At 42.6% G+C, this 17,919-nt stretch overlaps 1 protein-coding gene across 1 annotated transcript; it reads left to right on the top strand.

Moving 5' to 3' along the window:
* The first annotated feature begins 257 nt into the window (after positions 1-257).
* Positions 258-17,720, top strand: LOC120054311 (glomulin-like). The gene is made up of 18 exons (XM_039001724.1): positions 258-293; positions 479-607; positions 5,926-6,036; positions 6,157-6,265; positions 9,140-9,392; positions 9,562-9,664; positions 9,860-10,038; positions 10,146-10,199; positions 10,298-10,328; positions 10,429-10,518; positions 10,622-10,663; positions 10,759-10,832; positions 11,086-11,170; positions 15,484-15,593; positions 16,976-17,039; positions 17,151-17,286; positions 17,446-17,525; positions 17,619-17,720. The coding sequence occupies exons 1-18, from the start codon at positions 258-260 to the stop codon at positions 17,718-17,720; spliced, it is 1,788 nt and encodes a 595-aa protein (XP_038857652.1).
* The last annotated feature ends 199 nt before the right edge of the window (positions 17,721-17,919 follow it).

The following is a 17,919-nucleotide window of genomic DNA, read 5'->3' as shown; positions in this document are numbered from 1 at the left end:
GTTGTCTGCCGTGACTATGTAGCACTGCTTTAATCCGATTATAGCTCAGGCACATAGGGCTTGATAAGAGGTTTACTGACTGAGGTCTCTGGACAGTCCACCTTTACCACAAGTAATTTCAAACCGCAACAGTAACTATCTGGTGTCCTATTTTTGGCAGAAATTTTGATATTATCATTATTTCATCTATATTCTGAATATTCACACTCTTATTTTTTGGACCCCTCCACGATTGTTATTCAAGACAAACGCTGAGGATGGCTGATCAGCTGCAGGATGTCATCCAGAGATGGGTAAGCTAACATGCTAACAGTGGCTCATATAAGAATGATAAGAACTAGCTACGCTTAATATAATATCATTGATAAGACATTTTCAACAATAATATGACTAATCAGATGCATAATATTGTCAGAATTATTACTTTGAACTAGCTGTCTCTGTGAGTGGTGTCAGTTGGCATCTTGTATCTGTACAGCGAAAAGCCGTGGTGGAAGATGGTTTAAGGCCAGAGGACCATGAGCTGTTCCAGAATGCTGGATTGGCGTATATTAATCAGGGTGACACGACACAACTGCTAGACTTCATTCAGGATGAGAAGAACCAGGTAAATGCATCGATCGCCATCACATTCGTAAGCCCTCCAATGAAAACCCCTCTCATGCGCCGCTAAGTGAGTAATTCAATTCAAAGATATCCTAAGAAGAATCACACCTTACTGTTACAGAGTGAACCGGGAGGACATTGGGTGCTTTTACACTGCTCTATTTGTGAAAATTGTTGTAAAATATACCTTGTGGTTGACACATTTTTACACATTGACAGTGTAGTGTAGTAGATTCCAGTCCCAGAGGCCGATAATGGTGATGACAGACACATGCACACTCCAGTCTCCTCTGTGACAACATCAGCAAGTCTACTACTACAGCTAACAGTACAGGCCACTTTGCTACATTGCCACCATAGACATATAGTGTGCATCCCAAGTAGTGCACTATGTAGACAATAGGGTGCCATTTGCGATGTATACATAAAATAACGATCGCTTCTCTGCCATTACCCAGAGCTTGTTGTTGGGCTGTTGACCTGAAGGTGTCAGGACTGAACCAGCCGATATTCAGTCAGATTTCTCGCTCCAGTGATGGTGACCCTGTTTGGAAAGGCTCTTCTCTAAGTGCCCTTGGTTGTCCCTGCTCCCCACGCCTTCTTTTGCTCTAAACCCTACACTTACAGGAGCATGTGTCAGGGTGGTTTTTCAAAGTCTTTAAGGAGCTAAAGGAGCCTCAGGAGGTATATGGGTGGAAGATATTGAATTGACTCACAAATGAAAAATCTGAGAAAACCCTCAACTTGGACAAAAAGTATTATCTAACTGTAGCGAAGGGATATTCACTAAAGAAAACATGGAATGGAAATGTAGTTAATTTTGATGGAGTCATAACAGGGTCTATAGATACCTCGCTAGGATGACATGGAGTCAGACAAGGGTCTATAGCTACCTCGCTAGGACATCATGGAGCCATACCAGGGTCCATAGCTACCTCGCTAGGACATCATGGAGTCATACAAGGGTCTATAGCTGCCTCGATAGGATGTCATGGAGTCATAACAGGGTTTATAGCTACCTCGCTAGGATGTCATGGAGTCATAACAGGGTTTATAGCTACATTGCTAGGACATCATGGAGTCAGACAAAGGTCTGTAACTACCTCGCTAGGATGTCCTGGAGTCATAAAAGGGTCTATAGCTACCACGCTAGGACATCATGGAGTGATACTAGGGTCTATAGCTACCTCGCTAGGACGTCATGGAGTGATACTAGGATCTATAGCTACCTCGCTAGGTCATATGGAGTCAAAACAGGGTCCAGTGCTACCTCGGTAAGACATCATGGAATCATAACAGGGTCTATAGCTACCTCACTAGGATATCATGGAGTCATACAAGGGTCTATAGCTACCTCGCTAGGATGTCATGGAGTCATAACAGGGTCTATAGCTACCTCGCTAGGACATCATGGAGTCAGACAAGGGTCTATAGCTACCTCGCTAAGACATCATGGAGCCATAACAGGGTCCATAGCTACCTCGCTAGGACATCATGGAGTCATACAAGGGCCTATAGCTACCTCGCTATGATGCCATAACAGGGTCCATAGCTACCTTTCTAGCACATCATGGAGTCATACAACAGTCTATAGCTACCTCGCTAGGACGTCATGGAGTGATTCAAGGGTCTATAGCTACCTCGCTAGGACATATGGAGTCAAAACAGGGTATATAGCTACCTCACTAGGACATCATGGAGTCATACAAGGGTCTATAGCTACCTCGCTAGGATGTCATGGAGTCATAACAGGGTCTATTGCTACCATGCTAGGATGTCATAACAGGGTTTATAGCTACCTCGCTAGGACATCATGGAGTAATAACAGGGTCTACAGCTACCTCGCTAGGACTTTATGGAGTCATAACAGGGTCTATAGCTACCTCACTAGGATGTCATGGAGTCATAAAAGGATCCATAGCTAGATCTTTAGAAAATCATGGAGTAATAACAGGGTCCATAGCTACCTTTCTAGCACATCATGGAGTCATACAACAGTCTATAGCTACCTCGCTAGGACGTCATGGAGTGATTCAAGGGTCTATAGCTACCTCGCTAGGACATATGGAGTCAAAACAGGGTATATAGCTACCTCACTAGGACATCATGGAGTCATACAAGGGTCTATAGCTACCTCGCTAGGATGTCATGGAGTCATAACAGGGTCTATAGCTACCATGCTAGGATGTCATGGAGTAATAACAGGGTCTACAGCTACCTCGCTAGGACATCATGGAGTCATAACAGGGTCTATAGCTACCTCACTAGGACATCATGGAGTCATACAAGGGTCTATAGCTACCTCGCTAGGATGTCATGGAGTCATAACAGGGTCTATAGCTACCTCGCTAGGACATCATGGAGTAATAACAGGGTCTACAGCTACCTCGCTAGGACATCATGGAGTCATAACAGGGTCTATAGCTACCTCGCTAGGACTTTATGGAGTCATAACAGGGTCTATAGCTACCTCACTAGGATGTCATGGAGTCATAACAGGGTCTATAGCTACCTCGCTAGGACTTTATGGAGTCATACAAGGGTCTATAGCTACCTCGCTAGGACTTTATGGAGTCATACAAGGGTCTATAGCTACCTCGCTAGGACTTTATGGAGTCATACAAGGGTCTATAGCTACCTCGCTAGGACATCATGGAGTAATAACAGGGTATATAGCAACCTCGCTAAAACATCATGGAGTCATACAAGGGTCTATAGCTACCTCACTAGGATACCTGGAGTCATACAAGGGTCTATAGCTAACTCACTAGGACATCATGGAGTCATAACAGGGTCTATAGTTACCTCGTTAGGACGTCATTGAGTGATACAAGGATCTATAGCTACCTCGCTACGAGGTCATGGAGTCATAACAGGGTCTATAGCTACCACGCTAGGATGTCATGGAGTCATAACAAGGTCTATAGCTACCTTGCTAGGATGTCATGGAGTCATACAATGGTCTATAGCTACCTCGCAAGAATGTCATGGAGTCATATAAGTGTTTATAGCTACCTCACTAGAACATCATGGAGTCATACTAGGGTCTATAGCTACCTCACTAGGACATCACGGAGTCATATAAGTGTTTATAGCTACCTCGCTAGGATATCATGGAGTCATAAAAGGGTCTATTGCTACCTCGCTAGGATGTCATGGAGTCATAACAGGGTCCATAGCTAGCTCGCTAGGACATCATGGAGTAATAACAGGGTTTATAACTACCTCGCTAGGACATCATAGAGTCATAACAGGGTCTATAGCTACCTCGCTAGAACATTATGGAGTCATAACAGGGTCTATAGCTACATTGCAAGGACATCATGGAGTCATAACAGGGTCCATAGCTAGCTTGCTAGGACATCATGGAGTAATAACAGGGTCCATAGCTACCTCGCTAGGACATCATAGAGTCATAACAGGGTCTATACTTACCTCACTAGGACATCATGGAGTCATACAAGGGTCTATAGGTACCTCGCTAGGACTTCATGGAGTCAGACAAGGGTCTGTAGCTACATCGCTAGGATGTCATGGAGTCATAACAGGGTCTGTAGCTACATCGCTAGGATGTCATGGAGTCATAACAGGATCTATAGCTAACTCGCTAGGACATCATGGAGTCATACAAGGGTCTACAGCTACCACGCTAGAATGTCATGGAGTCATAACAGGGTCTATAGCTACCTCGCTAGGATGTCATGGAGTCATAACAGGGTCTATATCTACCTTGCTAGGACGTCATGGAGTCAGACAAGGGTCTACAGCTACCACGCTAGGATGTCATGGAGTCATAACAGGGTCTATATCTACCTCGCTAGGACATCATAGAGTCATAACAGGGTCTATAGCTACATTGCAAGGACATCATGGAGTCATACAAGGGTCCATAGCTAGCTTGCTAGGACATCATGGAGTAATAACAGGGTCCATAGCTACCTCGCTAGGACATCATAGAGTCATAACAGGATCTATACTTACCTCACTAGGACATCATGGAGTCATACAAGGGTCTATAGGTACCTCGCTAGGACTTCATGGAGTCAGACAAGGGTCTGTAGCTACATCGCTAGGATGTCATGGAGTCATAACAGGGTCTGTAGCTACATCGCTAGGATGTCATGGAGTCATAACAGGGTCTATAGCTACCTCGCTAGGATGTCATGGAGTCATAACAGGGTCTATAGCTACCTCGCTAGGATGTCATGGAGTCATAACAGGGTCTATATCTACCTCGGTAGGACGTCATGGAGTCATAACAGGGTCTATATCTACCTCGCTAGGATGTCATGGAATCATAACAGGGTCTATAGCTACTTCGCTCGCACGTCATGGAGTCATAACAGGGTCTATAGCTACCACGCTAGGATGTCATGGAGTCATACAAGGGTCTATAGCTACCTCGCTAGGATGTCATGGAGTCATACCAGGGTTTATAGCCACCTCGCTAGGCCGTCATGGAGTCATACAAGGGTCTATAGCTACCTCGCTAGGATGTCATGGAGTCATAACAGGGTCTATAGCTACCACGCTAGGACATCATGGAGTCATAACACGGTCTAAAGCTACCTCGCTAGGATGTCATGGAGTCATACAAGGGTCTATAGCTACCTCGCTAGGATGTCATGGAGTCATAACAGGGTCTATAGCTACCACGCTAGGACATCATGGAGTCATAACAGGGTCTATAGCTACCTCGCTAGGATGTCATGGAGTCATACAAGGGTCTATAGCTACCTCGCTAGGATGTCATGGAGTCATAACAGGGTCTATAGCTACCTCGCTAGGACATCATGGAGTCATAAAACGGTCTATAGCTACCTCACTAGAACATCATGGAGACATAAAACGGTCTATAGCTACCTCGCTAGGATGTCATGGAGTCATACAAGGGTCTATAGCTACCATGCTAGGATGTCATGGAGTCATAACAGGATCTATAGCTAACTCGCTAGGACATCATGGACTCATACAAGTGTCTCTAGCTACCTCGCTAGGATGTCATGGAGTCATACAAGGATCTATACCTACCTCGGTAGGACATCATGGAGTCATAACAGGGTCTACAGCTACCACGCTGGGATGTCATGGAGTCATAACAGGGTCTATAGCAACCTCGCTAGGATATCAACTTAGCTTTTTTGACCGACGTGAGGTGGTAGTCAAGGTGGTCATTTGCAAGATAGCCCACATGCAACCAACAATTTGTATACCTCCCATAAACTTGCACAACTGTTTTTTATCATCAGTTGCTGCTTTCTTTCTAAATGTAAAAAGTAGACATGACACAGAAGTTTTTGGTTATTTTATCTGACCCAGGGAATAGTGGAGTCTATGGGCTGTGGCCTCCTTGCGTCCCTGGTGGCCGAGGTACTGAAGAAGAAGAAGAGTACCTCTACCTGTCAGGCCGTTATCACACACCTGGCCGAGGTAAACTATAAGCATTATGAATTACCCTTGACAGAATTGGATGGCAGGAGGCTAAACAGCAGGTAGATTCACATGACATGGCATCATAGTTAACAGTAATGTATAAATCTTGTCTCTCAGACATGCAGCCCGATGGAACTCATGCTGATTTTTCTCGGCCAAGTGGATGACCTTCATCCGGACCTCATCGCTGATACCATCGAACTTATGGTCCCGCATCTTCAAACAGGTAATACTTAGCAGTGGTATTGCGAAGGCTATCTCCTGCAGATGTTGTTTGCTTCCCTCTACTGGACACTTACTGTAACTTAATCTTGATGACGTTCCCCTTCATTTTTTTATACCAATATTTTATTTATTTATAAATGCAAACAGAGCACAAAAACAACACAACATTCCCAGACCTGTCCATAAACGTACAAAAACACAGTAGCCTTCCATTTCAATACACATATACATGTACATCAAATTCAAACACAGTTATGTATGTTGGGAAATCTTACACTCCTCAAGATTGCCAATGTGAGGTTTCCAGATTATATCAAACATGTCTTTTTTTTGCTTAATTTCATAAAACACAATCTAATGGAATGTAACTACCTTCAGTTCGTTATTGACGATGCGTGTGTATGATGCTTTCCAATTGATAGCTACACATATTTTTGCAGCAATTAGATCTAAATTACAAAACCTTCTGTGATATTGGTCAAGAATATTTACATTCCGCAACAGACATAATCATGGAGATGGATGGATGTAAAATCCTTGACACAATGATATGATGGCACAGACATTATCCCAAAATGGTGTCCATTTCTCACAGGACAACAGCATATGTAATAGGGTTCGTTTTAGTTTTTTGCATCTCCAACAGTGATATGACATTTCTGGGTACATTACATGCATCCTAGCAGGAGTGTAGTAAATCCTATGGATTATCTTCAATTGCAATAATTTATGGCTAAGATTGTAGGAGCAAATATGAACATTTTCACATACCGTTGAAGTCGGAAGTTTACATCAAATCAAATCACATACACTTAGGTTGGAGTCATTAAAACTAGTTTTTCAACCACTCCACAAATTTCTTGTTAACAAACTATAGTTTTGGCAAGTCGGTTAGGACATATACTTTGTGCATGACACAAGTAATTTTTCCAACAATTGTTTACAGACAGATTATTTAATTTATAATTCACTGTATCACAATTCCAGTGGGTCAGAAGTTTACATACGCTAAGTTGACTGTGCCTTTAAACAGCTTGGAATATTCCAGAAAATTATGTCATGGCTTTAGAAGCTTCTGATAGGCTAATTGACATAATTTAAGTCAATTGGAGGTGTACCTGTGGATGTATTTCAAGGCCTACCTTCAAACTCAGTGCCTCTTTGCTTGACATCATGGGAAAATCAAAAGAAATCAGCCAAGACTTCAGAAAAATTATTGTAGACCTCCACAAGTCTGGTTCATCCTTGGGAGCAATTTCCAAACACCTGAAGGTACCACGTTCATCTGTACAAACAATAGTATGCAAGTATAAACACCATGGGACCACGCAGCCGCCATACCGCTCTGGAAGAAGAAGTGTTCTGTCTCCTAGAGATGAACATACTTTGGTGCGAAAATTGCAAATCAATCCCAGAACAACAGCAAAGGACCTTGTGTAGATGCTGGAGGAAACAGGTACAAAAGTATCTATATCCACAGTAAAATGAGTCCTATATCGACATAACCTGAAAGGCCGCTCAGCAAGGAAGAAGCCACTGCTCCAAAACCGGCATAAAAAAGCCAGACTATGGTTTGCAACTGCACATGGGGACAAAGATCGTACTTTTCGGAGAAATGTCCTCTGGTCTGATGAAACAAAAATAGAACTGTTTGGCCATAATGACCATCGTTATGTTTGGAGGAAATAGGGGGAGGCTTGCAAGACGAAGAACACCATCCCAACCGTGAAGCACGGGGGTGGCAGCATTATGTTGTGGGGGTGCTTTGCTGCAGGAGGGACTGGTGCACGTCACAAAATAGATGGCATCATGAGGTAGGAAAATTATTTGGATATATTGAAGCAACATCTCAAGACATCAGTCAGGAAGTTAAAGCTTGGTCACAAATGGGTCTTCCAAATGGACAATGACCCCAAGCATACTTCCAAAGTTGTGGCAAAATGGCGTAAGGACAACAAAGTCAAGGTATTGGAGTGGCCATCACAAAGCCCTGACCTCATTCCTATAGAAAATGTGTGGGCAGAACTGAAAAAGCGTGTGCGAGCAAGGAGGCCTACAAACCTGACTCAGTTACACCAGCTCTGTCAGGAGGAATGGGCCTAAAATTCACCCAACTTATTGTGGGAAGCTTGTGGAAGGCTACCCGAAACGTTTGACCCAAGTTTAAATTGTTTAAGGCAATGCTACCAAATACTAATTGAGTGTATGTAAACTTCTGACCCACTGGGAATGTGATGAAAGAAATAAAAGCTGAAATAAATCATTCTCTCTACTATTATTCTGACATTTCACATTCTTAAAATAAAGTGGTCATCCTAACTGACCTAAGACAGGGAATTTTTACTAGGATTAAATGTCAAGAATTGTAAAAACTGAGTTTAAATGTATTTGGCTAAGGTGTATGTAAACTTCCAACTTCAACTGTATCTGTGACCAATAGTTCTCATCAATTTCTTCTTTGAGATCTGTTTCCCATTTTTACCTTAGTTTCTGAACCATCAGGTAAAAATTCAGTCAACCCTCGATATAACTTGGCAATCAACTTCTTTGGCGTTGCAGCTTCTTTCAGTATTTGTTCTATGCTACTGTTAGATGCTTTAGGTTAATCCAGATTCTGTTGAAGCGATTGAATAAGATTTCTTAAGTAGTCTTAGATAACCCACATTTTTCTTGTAATTGATTGAATGACAGTAGAGAGCCATTATAATACAATCCTTTCCAAATATTTATTAATACATTACCTCAAAGCAAATCAGAATGCAGTAAAACAACCTATACATAATGCATTCCTTCAATTACTTTTTAATAATGTATCCTTGCCTCTCCTAGTGCTATTCATGTTGGTGACTTTTGAATGTCTCCGTCCATCTCCTAGTGCTGCTGCGTCTGGGTGAGGAGAAGGCTCCCTGGGTAGGCCTGGCTCTGGCTGCCCTACAGAAGCAGTTGTCCAGGCTGCCAGTGCCTTACACCAAGGAGCAAGAAGTGGAGGATGCGTATGGTCTGTGTCGTTGCTGCTCAGCCCTGGCCAGGTTCATGGAGCCATTCGTGGAGGAAGTGAAGAGGAGGGACAACAGCGAGGATGGTGGCACTGCTTCAGACAATCAGCTAAAGACTGAGCTTCTCAAGTTGTAGGTGTCTGTCTGCCTGACTGTGTGCTTTGTTGGATATTAATGTTGCTAAAAGGAGCACCAACATGTATCAATCAGATGTAGTTATTGGCCAGGTTATAATCAGGAGAGTAGAAGATACTGACACCGGCTTGTTGATCTGTAATGCATATTATTCTTCTCTCTACAGTTGCATGGGGAGCTTGAGGGAGCCACTCCTTCAGGCACAGCTTGACCAGGCTATAGACATCCATAAACAGTCTCCCCTATGGCACTTTGCTACAGACATACTGGTAAGTAATCCGGGCCTACTTGGTTGAGGGATGGCCTTTTGAAATGGCTCTGCACACTACACTAAGGGTTAGCTCTTTTTCTACTGCATCTTCCAGCAAGTCCAGCGAGACTACCAAACAAGGCAATCAACCTCATAGAGACAATTTTAATAAGAACCTAGCTAAAACAAGACTACATTGTGTTTTTGATCCTAGGCCACCCTACCAGCCATCCAGGAGCCTCTCCCAGGCCTCCTGTTCTACAAGGCTCTGAAGAAGAGGGAGGAGTCTGGCCTCCTGACAGACAGTACTGAAGCCCAGGAGTCACGGGCCTGTCTGGCATACCTGCTCTTTGTCCAGCTCATCACCATCGAGAGCTTTCCAGCAGTTTTCAGGTGAAACACAGTAGAAAGGTTCTGAATAACCGTATCATTGAAGATATGGGGTGATAACTATATTTGAAACATATAATAGTATTAATATTATTTTGTTGATCTCTCAGCCCTGTGTTTGTCCTGCAGTGTAATATGGAATATATTGACCTCCTCCTGAGTAGGTATGTTTTCAGAGCTATACTGTTCTTACATGATAATAAAACATTGGTTTAAGATATAGTGTGTTCCTCTAAACAAGATGTTTGCTTTCCTAAAATAGAAAGGAAGAATCGTTCCTACTCAAAGGCCTGGTAAGGATAAATTGATTTCAAATCTTCCCAATACTATATTGAGTGAAATCTCTGAGTAGTAAGTATTGCTAAGTATTCTTCTCCATGCTCTATCATTCAGGAATTATATACAAAAAGCTTGGAGAGAGTGGAGGATAACAGCCTCCCAGTTGAACTGCAGGACCTAAAGTCATTTTACAGTGTTCCACAGGTGAGTCTAACTACATACCAGAAACAGCTAAACAGATGCATATGTAACAAACGTAATAATAATAATTTGTGATTTGTGTTTTTGTTGTTGTGTGGAAATGCAGCATTTGGTGCAGATCCTGACTGTGTGTCCAATTCAGCGTTTGGTAATTGAATAAAACTCCTGAATGAATAAAACCAATTGAAATAATTTTGGGTCTATGTACCTGCTAGCCTAATAACTCCTTTCTCCCATTACCAGAGAGAACGAGGGTTTAAAGTGTTACAGCTCTTCATAGATAAATTGGGACCTGAGGCTAAGCACAAATTCTTCAGGTGAGAATACTGTATAGCCTATATGTCGTCCGCAATGGATTAATCTGTAGTACTCTATAGCAGTACCCCCCGTGCATGTTTGTTTTTTGCCCTAGCACTACACAGCTGATTTAATTAACCAACTCATCATCAAGCTTTGTTTATTTGAATCAGCTGTGTAGTGCTAGGGCAAAAACCAAAACGTGCATCCAGGGAGGGCCTCAGGACCACATGGTATTACAAACAACTTGAATATCCTGATTTCTTATCATAGGTGTATGATAAAAACCAGTTGCCATGCCGGAGTAGAGGGTTACATTATAAAGAACATCAAAAATCAGATTGAGCTCTCCTTAAAGGTAAGATATACAGTGCATTCGGAAAGTATTCAGACCCCTTCCATTTTTCCACATTTTGTTACGTTGCAGCCTTATTCTAAAATGGATTAATTAAGAACTATTCCTCAATCTACACACAATACCCAATAATGACAAAGTGAAAACAGGTTTAGAGTTTTTTGCTAATTTATTAAAAATAAAAAACTGAAATACCTTATTTACATACGTATTCAGACCCTTTGCAATGAGACTCTAAATTGAGTTCAGGTGCATCCTGTTTCCATTGATCATCCTTGAGATGTTTCTAAACTTGATTGGAGTCCACATGTGGTATATTCAATTGATTGGATGTGATTTGGAAAGGCACACACCTGTCTATATAAGGTCCCACAGTTGAAGAGGTCCCACTCCCTCAACATGATCAAGACAAAGGAGATGATTGTGGACTACAGGAAAAGGAGGACCGAGCACGCCCCCATTCTCATCGACGGGGCTGTAGTGGAACAGGTTGAGAGCTTCAAATTCCTTGGTGTCCACATCACCAACAAACTATCATGGTCCAAACACACTAAGACAGTCGTGAAGAGGGCACGACAAAGCCTATTCTCCCTCAGGAGACTGAAATGATTTGTCATGGGTCCTCAGATCCTCAAAAGGTTCTACAGCTGCACCATCGAGAGCATCCTGACTGGTTGCATCACTGCCTGGTATGGCAACTGCTCGGCCTCCGACCGCAAGGCACGACAGAGGGTAGTGAGTACGGCTCAGTACATCACTGGGGCCAAGCTTCCTGCCATCCAGGACCTCTATATCAGGCAGTGTCAGAGGAAGGCCCTAAAAATTGTCAAAGACTCCAGCCAAATCAAATCAAATGTATTTACAGTGGGGCAAAAAAGTATTTAGTCAGCCACCAATTGTGCAAGTTCTCCCACTTAAAAATATGAGAGAGGCCTGTAATTTTCATCATAGGTACACTTCAACTATGACAGACAAAATTAGAAAAAAAAATCCAGAAAATCACATTGTAGGATTTTCAATTAATTTATTTGCAAATTATGGTGGAAAATAAGTATTTGGTCAATAACAAAAGTTTATCTCAATACTTTGTTATATACCCTTTGTTGGCAATGACAGAGGTCAAACGTTTTCTGTAAGTCTTCACAAGGTTTTCACACACTGTTGCTGGTATTTTGGCCCATTCCTCCATGCAGATCTCCTCTAGAGCAGTGATGTTTTGGGGCTGTTGCTGGGCAACACGGACTTTCAACTCCCTCCAAAGATTTTCTATGGGGTTGAGATCTGGAGACTGGCTAGGCCACTCCAGGACCTTGAAATGCTTCTTACGAAGCCACTCCTTCGTTGCCCGGGCGGTGTGTTTGGGATCATTGTCATGCTGAAAGACCCAGCCACGTTTCATCTTCAATGCCCTTGCTGATGGAAGGAGGTTTTCACTCAAAATCTCACGATACATGGCCCCATTCATTCTTTCCTTTACACGGATCAGTCGTCCTGGTCCCTTTGCAGAAAAACAGCCCCAAAGCATGATGTTTCCACCCCCATGCTTCACAGTAGGTATGGTGTTCTTTGGATGCAACTCAGCATTCTTTGTCCTCCAAACACGACGAGTTGAGTTTTTACCAAAAAGTTCTATTTTGGTTTCATCTGACCATATGACATTCTCCCAATCTTCTTCTGGATCATCCAAATGCTCTCTAGCAAACTTCAGACGGGCCTGGACATGTACTGGCTTAAGCAGGGGGACACGTCTGGCACTGCAGGATTTGAGTCCCTGGCGGCGTAGTGTGTTACTGATGGTAGGCTTTGTTACTTTGGTCCCAGCTCTCTGCAGGTCATTCACTAGGTCCCCCCGTGTGGTTCTGGGATTTTTGCTCACCGTTCTTGTGATCATTTTGACCCCACGGGGTGAGATCTTGCGTGGAGCCCCAGATCGAGGGAGATTATCAGTGGTCTTGTATGTTTTCCATTTCCTAATAATTGCTCCCACAGTTGATTTCTTCAAACCAAGCTGCTTACCTATTGCAGATTCAGTCTTCCCAGCCTGTTGCAGGTCTACAATTTTGTTTCTGGTGTCCTTTGACAGCTCTTTGGTCTTGGCCATAGTGGAGTTTGGAGTGTGACTGTTTGAGGTTGTGGACAGGTGTCTTTTATACTGATAACAAGTTCAAACAGGTGCCATTAATACAGGTAACGAGTGGAGGACAGAGGAGCCTCTTAAAGAAGAAGTTACAGGTCTGTGAGAGCCAGACATCTTGCTTGTTTGTAGGTGACCAAATACTTATTTTCCACCATAATTTGCAAATAAATTCATAAAAAATCCTACAATGTGATTTTCTGGATTTTTCCCCCTCATTTTGTCTGTCATAGTTGAAGTGTACCTATGATGAAAATTACAGGCCTCTCTCATCTTTTTAAGTGGGAGAACTTGCACAATTGGTGGCTGACTAAATACTTTTTTGCCCCACTGTATATAGCCCTTCTTACATCAGCTGATATCTCAAAGTGCTGTACAGACACCCAGCCTAAAACCCCAAACAGCAAGCAATGCAGGTGTAGAAGCACGGTGGCTAGGAAAAACTCCCTAGAAAGGCCAAAACCTAGGAAGAGGACCTAGTCATAGAGTGTTCTCTCTGCTACCGCACGGCAAGCGGTCCCGGAGGGCCAAGTCAAGGTCCAAAAGGTTTCTTAACAGCTTCTACCCCCAAGCCATAATACTCCTGAACAGCTAATCAAAGGGCTATCCAGACCCCTCTTTTACACTGCTGCTACTCTCTGTTATAATCTATGCATAGTCACTTTAACTCTACCTACATGTACATATTACCTATATTACCTCAACTAACCGGTGTCCCCACATATTGACTCTGTACCGGTACCCCCTGTATATAGCCTCGCTTGTTATTTTACTGCTGCTGTTTAATTATTTGTTACTTTTATTTTCTATTTTCAATTTTTTTACGAAATACCTTTTTTTCTTAACTTCTCAAAGCATTGTTGGTTAAGGGCTTGTAAGTAAGCATTTCACTGTAAGGTCTACACCTGTTGTATTCGGCGCACGTGACAATTACAATTGGATTTGATTTGACAGTGCATGTCAGAGCAAAAACCAAGCCATGAGGTTGAAGGAATTATCCGTAGAACTCCGAGACAGGATTGTGTCGAGGCACAGATCTGGGGAAGGGTACCAAAACATTTCTGCAGCATTGAAGGTCCCCAGGAACACAGTGGCTTCCAACATTTTTAAATGGAAGAAGTTTGAAACCACCAAGACTCTTCCTAAAGCTGGCCGCAAGGCCAAACTCAGCAATTGGGGGAGAAGGGCCTTGGTCAGGGAGGTGACCAAGAACCCGATGGTCATGCTGACAGAGATCCAAAGTTCCTCTGTGGAGATGGAAGAACCTTCCAGAAGGACAACCATCTCTGCAGCACTCCACCAATCAGGCCTTTATAGTAGAGTGGCCAGACGGAAGCCACTCCTCAGTAAAAGGCACATGACATCCCGCTTGGAGTTCGCCAAAAGGCACCTAAAGACTCTCAGACCATGAGAAACAAGATTCTCTGGTCTGATGAAACCAAGATTGAATGCAGAGCGTCACGTCTGGAGGAAACCTGGTACCATCCCTACGGTGAAGCATGGTGGTGGCAGCATCATGCTGTGGGGATGTTTTTCAGCGGCAGGTACTGGAAGACTAGTCAGGATCGAGGGAAAGATGAATGGATCAAAGTACAGAGAGATCCTTGATGAAAAATGCTCTGGAGCATTTAGGACAAGTTTCTGAATGTTCTTGAGTGACCCAGCCAGAGCCCAGACTTAAACCCGATCGAACATCTCTGGAGACCTGAAAATATCTGTGCAGCGACGCTCCCCATCTAACCTGACAAAGTTTGAGAGGATCTGCAGAGAAGAATGGGAGAAACTCCCCAAATACAGGTGTGCCAAGCTTGTAGCGTCATACCCAAGAAGACTCAAGGCTGTAATCACTGCAAAAGGTGCTTCAACAAAGTACTGAGTAAAGGGTCTGAATACTTAGGTAAATATAATATTTCAGTTTTTTTTATTTCTAAAAACCTGTTTTTGCTTTGTCATTATGAGGTATTGTGTGTAGATTGATGAGGGGGGAAAAAACAATTGAATCCATTTTAGAATAAGTCTGTAATGTAATAAAATGTGGAAAAAGTCAAGGGGTCTGAATACTTTTTGAATGCACCGTAGTAGGAGACATTTTGATAAACAGGACAGTAGCTCCATTTCATTGCATTAGAAAAGGTGTATACAGTGCAACCTATAATTGTGTTATTCTCCTTGTTATCTCTAGCCAGGTCATGAGAATGAATGGTTTATGGGAACCCAGGTTCTGCCCCTACTGAGACTGGTTCTCTGTTTCCCACGGGGCCCAGAAACAGACCTGCTGAACAGTATGGACAGGTTAGTACCGTTTGTCCTCTCCCTAAATTTATGGCCGGTTACCTGGATACAGATTAAACCTAGTCCTAGAATAAAAAACACTGTCAATGGAGAGCAGTGTGCATACTTTTTCTAGGACTAGGCTTAATCTGTGTCTGGGAAACTGGCCCATAGGATCTGTCTAAGCAATCCTGATACCTCTCTGTAGTCTAAAATACAAACCCTGGACTGGTGAGCCTGCCTTGCCCCTCTACAAGCTGTGACTGTTCCCTTATCTGGTCATTAATACTGCAGTAGAGAGCACATATATCTGGTGCCCAGCATAAGGCAGATGGAACATGGACTACGGCACAGATCTATTCTCTAATGAAGTTCAGGTTTCATTCCTAGAATCCCTTTCTTTCTAACAATGGAGATAGCATTCTTAGCCAACAAGATATAATTGATTAATCAACTCTCCATCCAGTTTAAAACATAGACAGTAGTAAACAGGTCAACATCAGCTGACTGTTGTCAACTTGTAATGCCCGATTGAAACACAGACAATATAATATACACTGAACAAAAATATAAACGCAACATGTAACATTTTTATTTATTTAATGTTGGTCCCATGTTTCATGAGCTGAAATAAAAAGACCCCAGAAATGTACCATACGCACAAAAAGCTTATTTATAAAAAATGTTGTGCACAAATTTGTTTAAATCCCTGTTAGTGAGCATTTCTCCTTTGCCAAGATAATCCATCCACCTGAAAGTTGTGGCATATCAAGAAGCTGATTAAACAGCACGATCATTCCACAGGTGCACCTTGTGCCGGGGACAATAAAAGGCCACTCTAAAATGCTCAGTTTTGTCACACAACACAATGCCACAGATGTGTCAAGTTTTGAGGCAGCGTGCAATTGGCATGCTGCCGGCAGGAATGTCCACCAGAGCTGTTGCCAGAGAATTTTATGTAAATGTATCTACCATAAGCTGCCTCCAACGTCGTTTTAGAGAATCCACGACCACGGCCTCACAACCTCATACCATGTGTATGGCGTTGTGTGGGCGAGCGGTTTGCTGATGTCATCGTTGTGAACAGAGCGCCCCATGGTGGCGGAAGGGTTATGGTATGGGCAGGCATAAACTAAGGACAACGAACACAACTGCATTTTATCGATGGTAATTTGAATACACAGAGATACCGTGACGAGATCTGTGACGAGAAGGTATCTGTGACCAACAGATGCATTTCTGTTTTCCCAGTCATGTGAAATCCATATATTAGAGCCTAATGAATTTATTTAAATTCACTGATTTCCTTATATGAACTGTAATGCAGTAAAATCTTTGAAATTGTTGTATGTTGCGTTTATATTTTTGTTCAGTATAGTATTCTTTGTCCATCTCTACCTTAGAGTAATGGAGTCTCTCAATCTGTTACGATACCTGCATATGCGGGACATGGACTGGCAGCAGACAGTGAGTGTTTTTGACACATTCATATAACTCAGAAGATTAAACCTCGCTACTAGTCAGTTGACGTGGTTAAGACAAGACAGCATGGTGATGGTCTAACGCTGATGTTTTCAGTCAAGTATATGGCCGGAGCTGTTCAAGATCAAAGAGGACTACCTGAAGATGCTGAGGGTGTGTCTGGCCCTCTCTAGAGCCTACTACGCAGGGCAGGTTAAGAACATGAGAGAGGACAAGAAGATTCAAGCACAGGGTAAGAAAGCAGATCTCTCTACACTACAGTACTCCATCTATTAAAATGTATTATATGTAAATACTGTGTATTATTCTGGGAACAATGTACAACATGTGATATACTGTGTACACAAATCAATGTATTATTGTGATTCTCATCCACTAACAGAAGCCAGAGAGGCTAGAGGTGCATTAGTTCAGACTATGACTGTGAAGAACAAGATGGTATCAGATATGACCCCAGAGATGCAGTATCAGGTAACGACAGCCACGTTACCCCTGCTGTTTTTGCTTGCTTGTCACATTGAATTTAATAATTTGAATTGGCACTGAGTTATTTGGACTTCACAGGTACTGCAGTGTGCTCTGGTGACCTTTGACCTGATGGAGAGTCTAGTGATCCATATTGAGGAGATATCAGAGGAGAAAGTGAGAACTGGGACTGCTGTCTAACAACAGAGATGGCTCAGTCTTATGCTTTTAAAAATTATTGTTTCAGGCTAATAATAAATAATAAATACACAATCTACATTTTTCTTTTTCTTTATTTAAGCCTCATTTCACTTATTTGCAATGCTGGATTTTCTATTGACTTTCTACTGAATCTATACAGTAATAGTATTCTGCTGGATACAGGATTGGATGCATTCAG

The sequence above is a fragment of the Salvelinus namaycush genome, chromosome 10 (assembly GCF_016432855.1).
Source record: "Salvelinus namaycush isolate Seneca chromosome 10, SaNama_1.0, whole genome shotgun sequence".
Lineage (NCBI taxonomy): Eukaryota > Metazoa > Chordata > Actinopteri > Salmoniformes > Salmonidae > Salvelinus > Salvelinus namaycush.
Note: the sequence above shows the minus strand (reverse complement) of the source record. Positions and strands in the feature narration are given on the sequence as shown.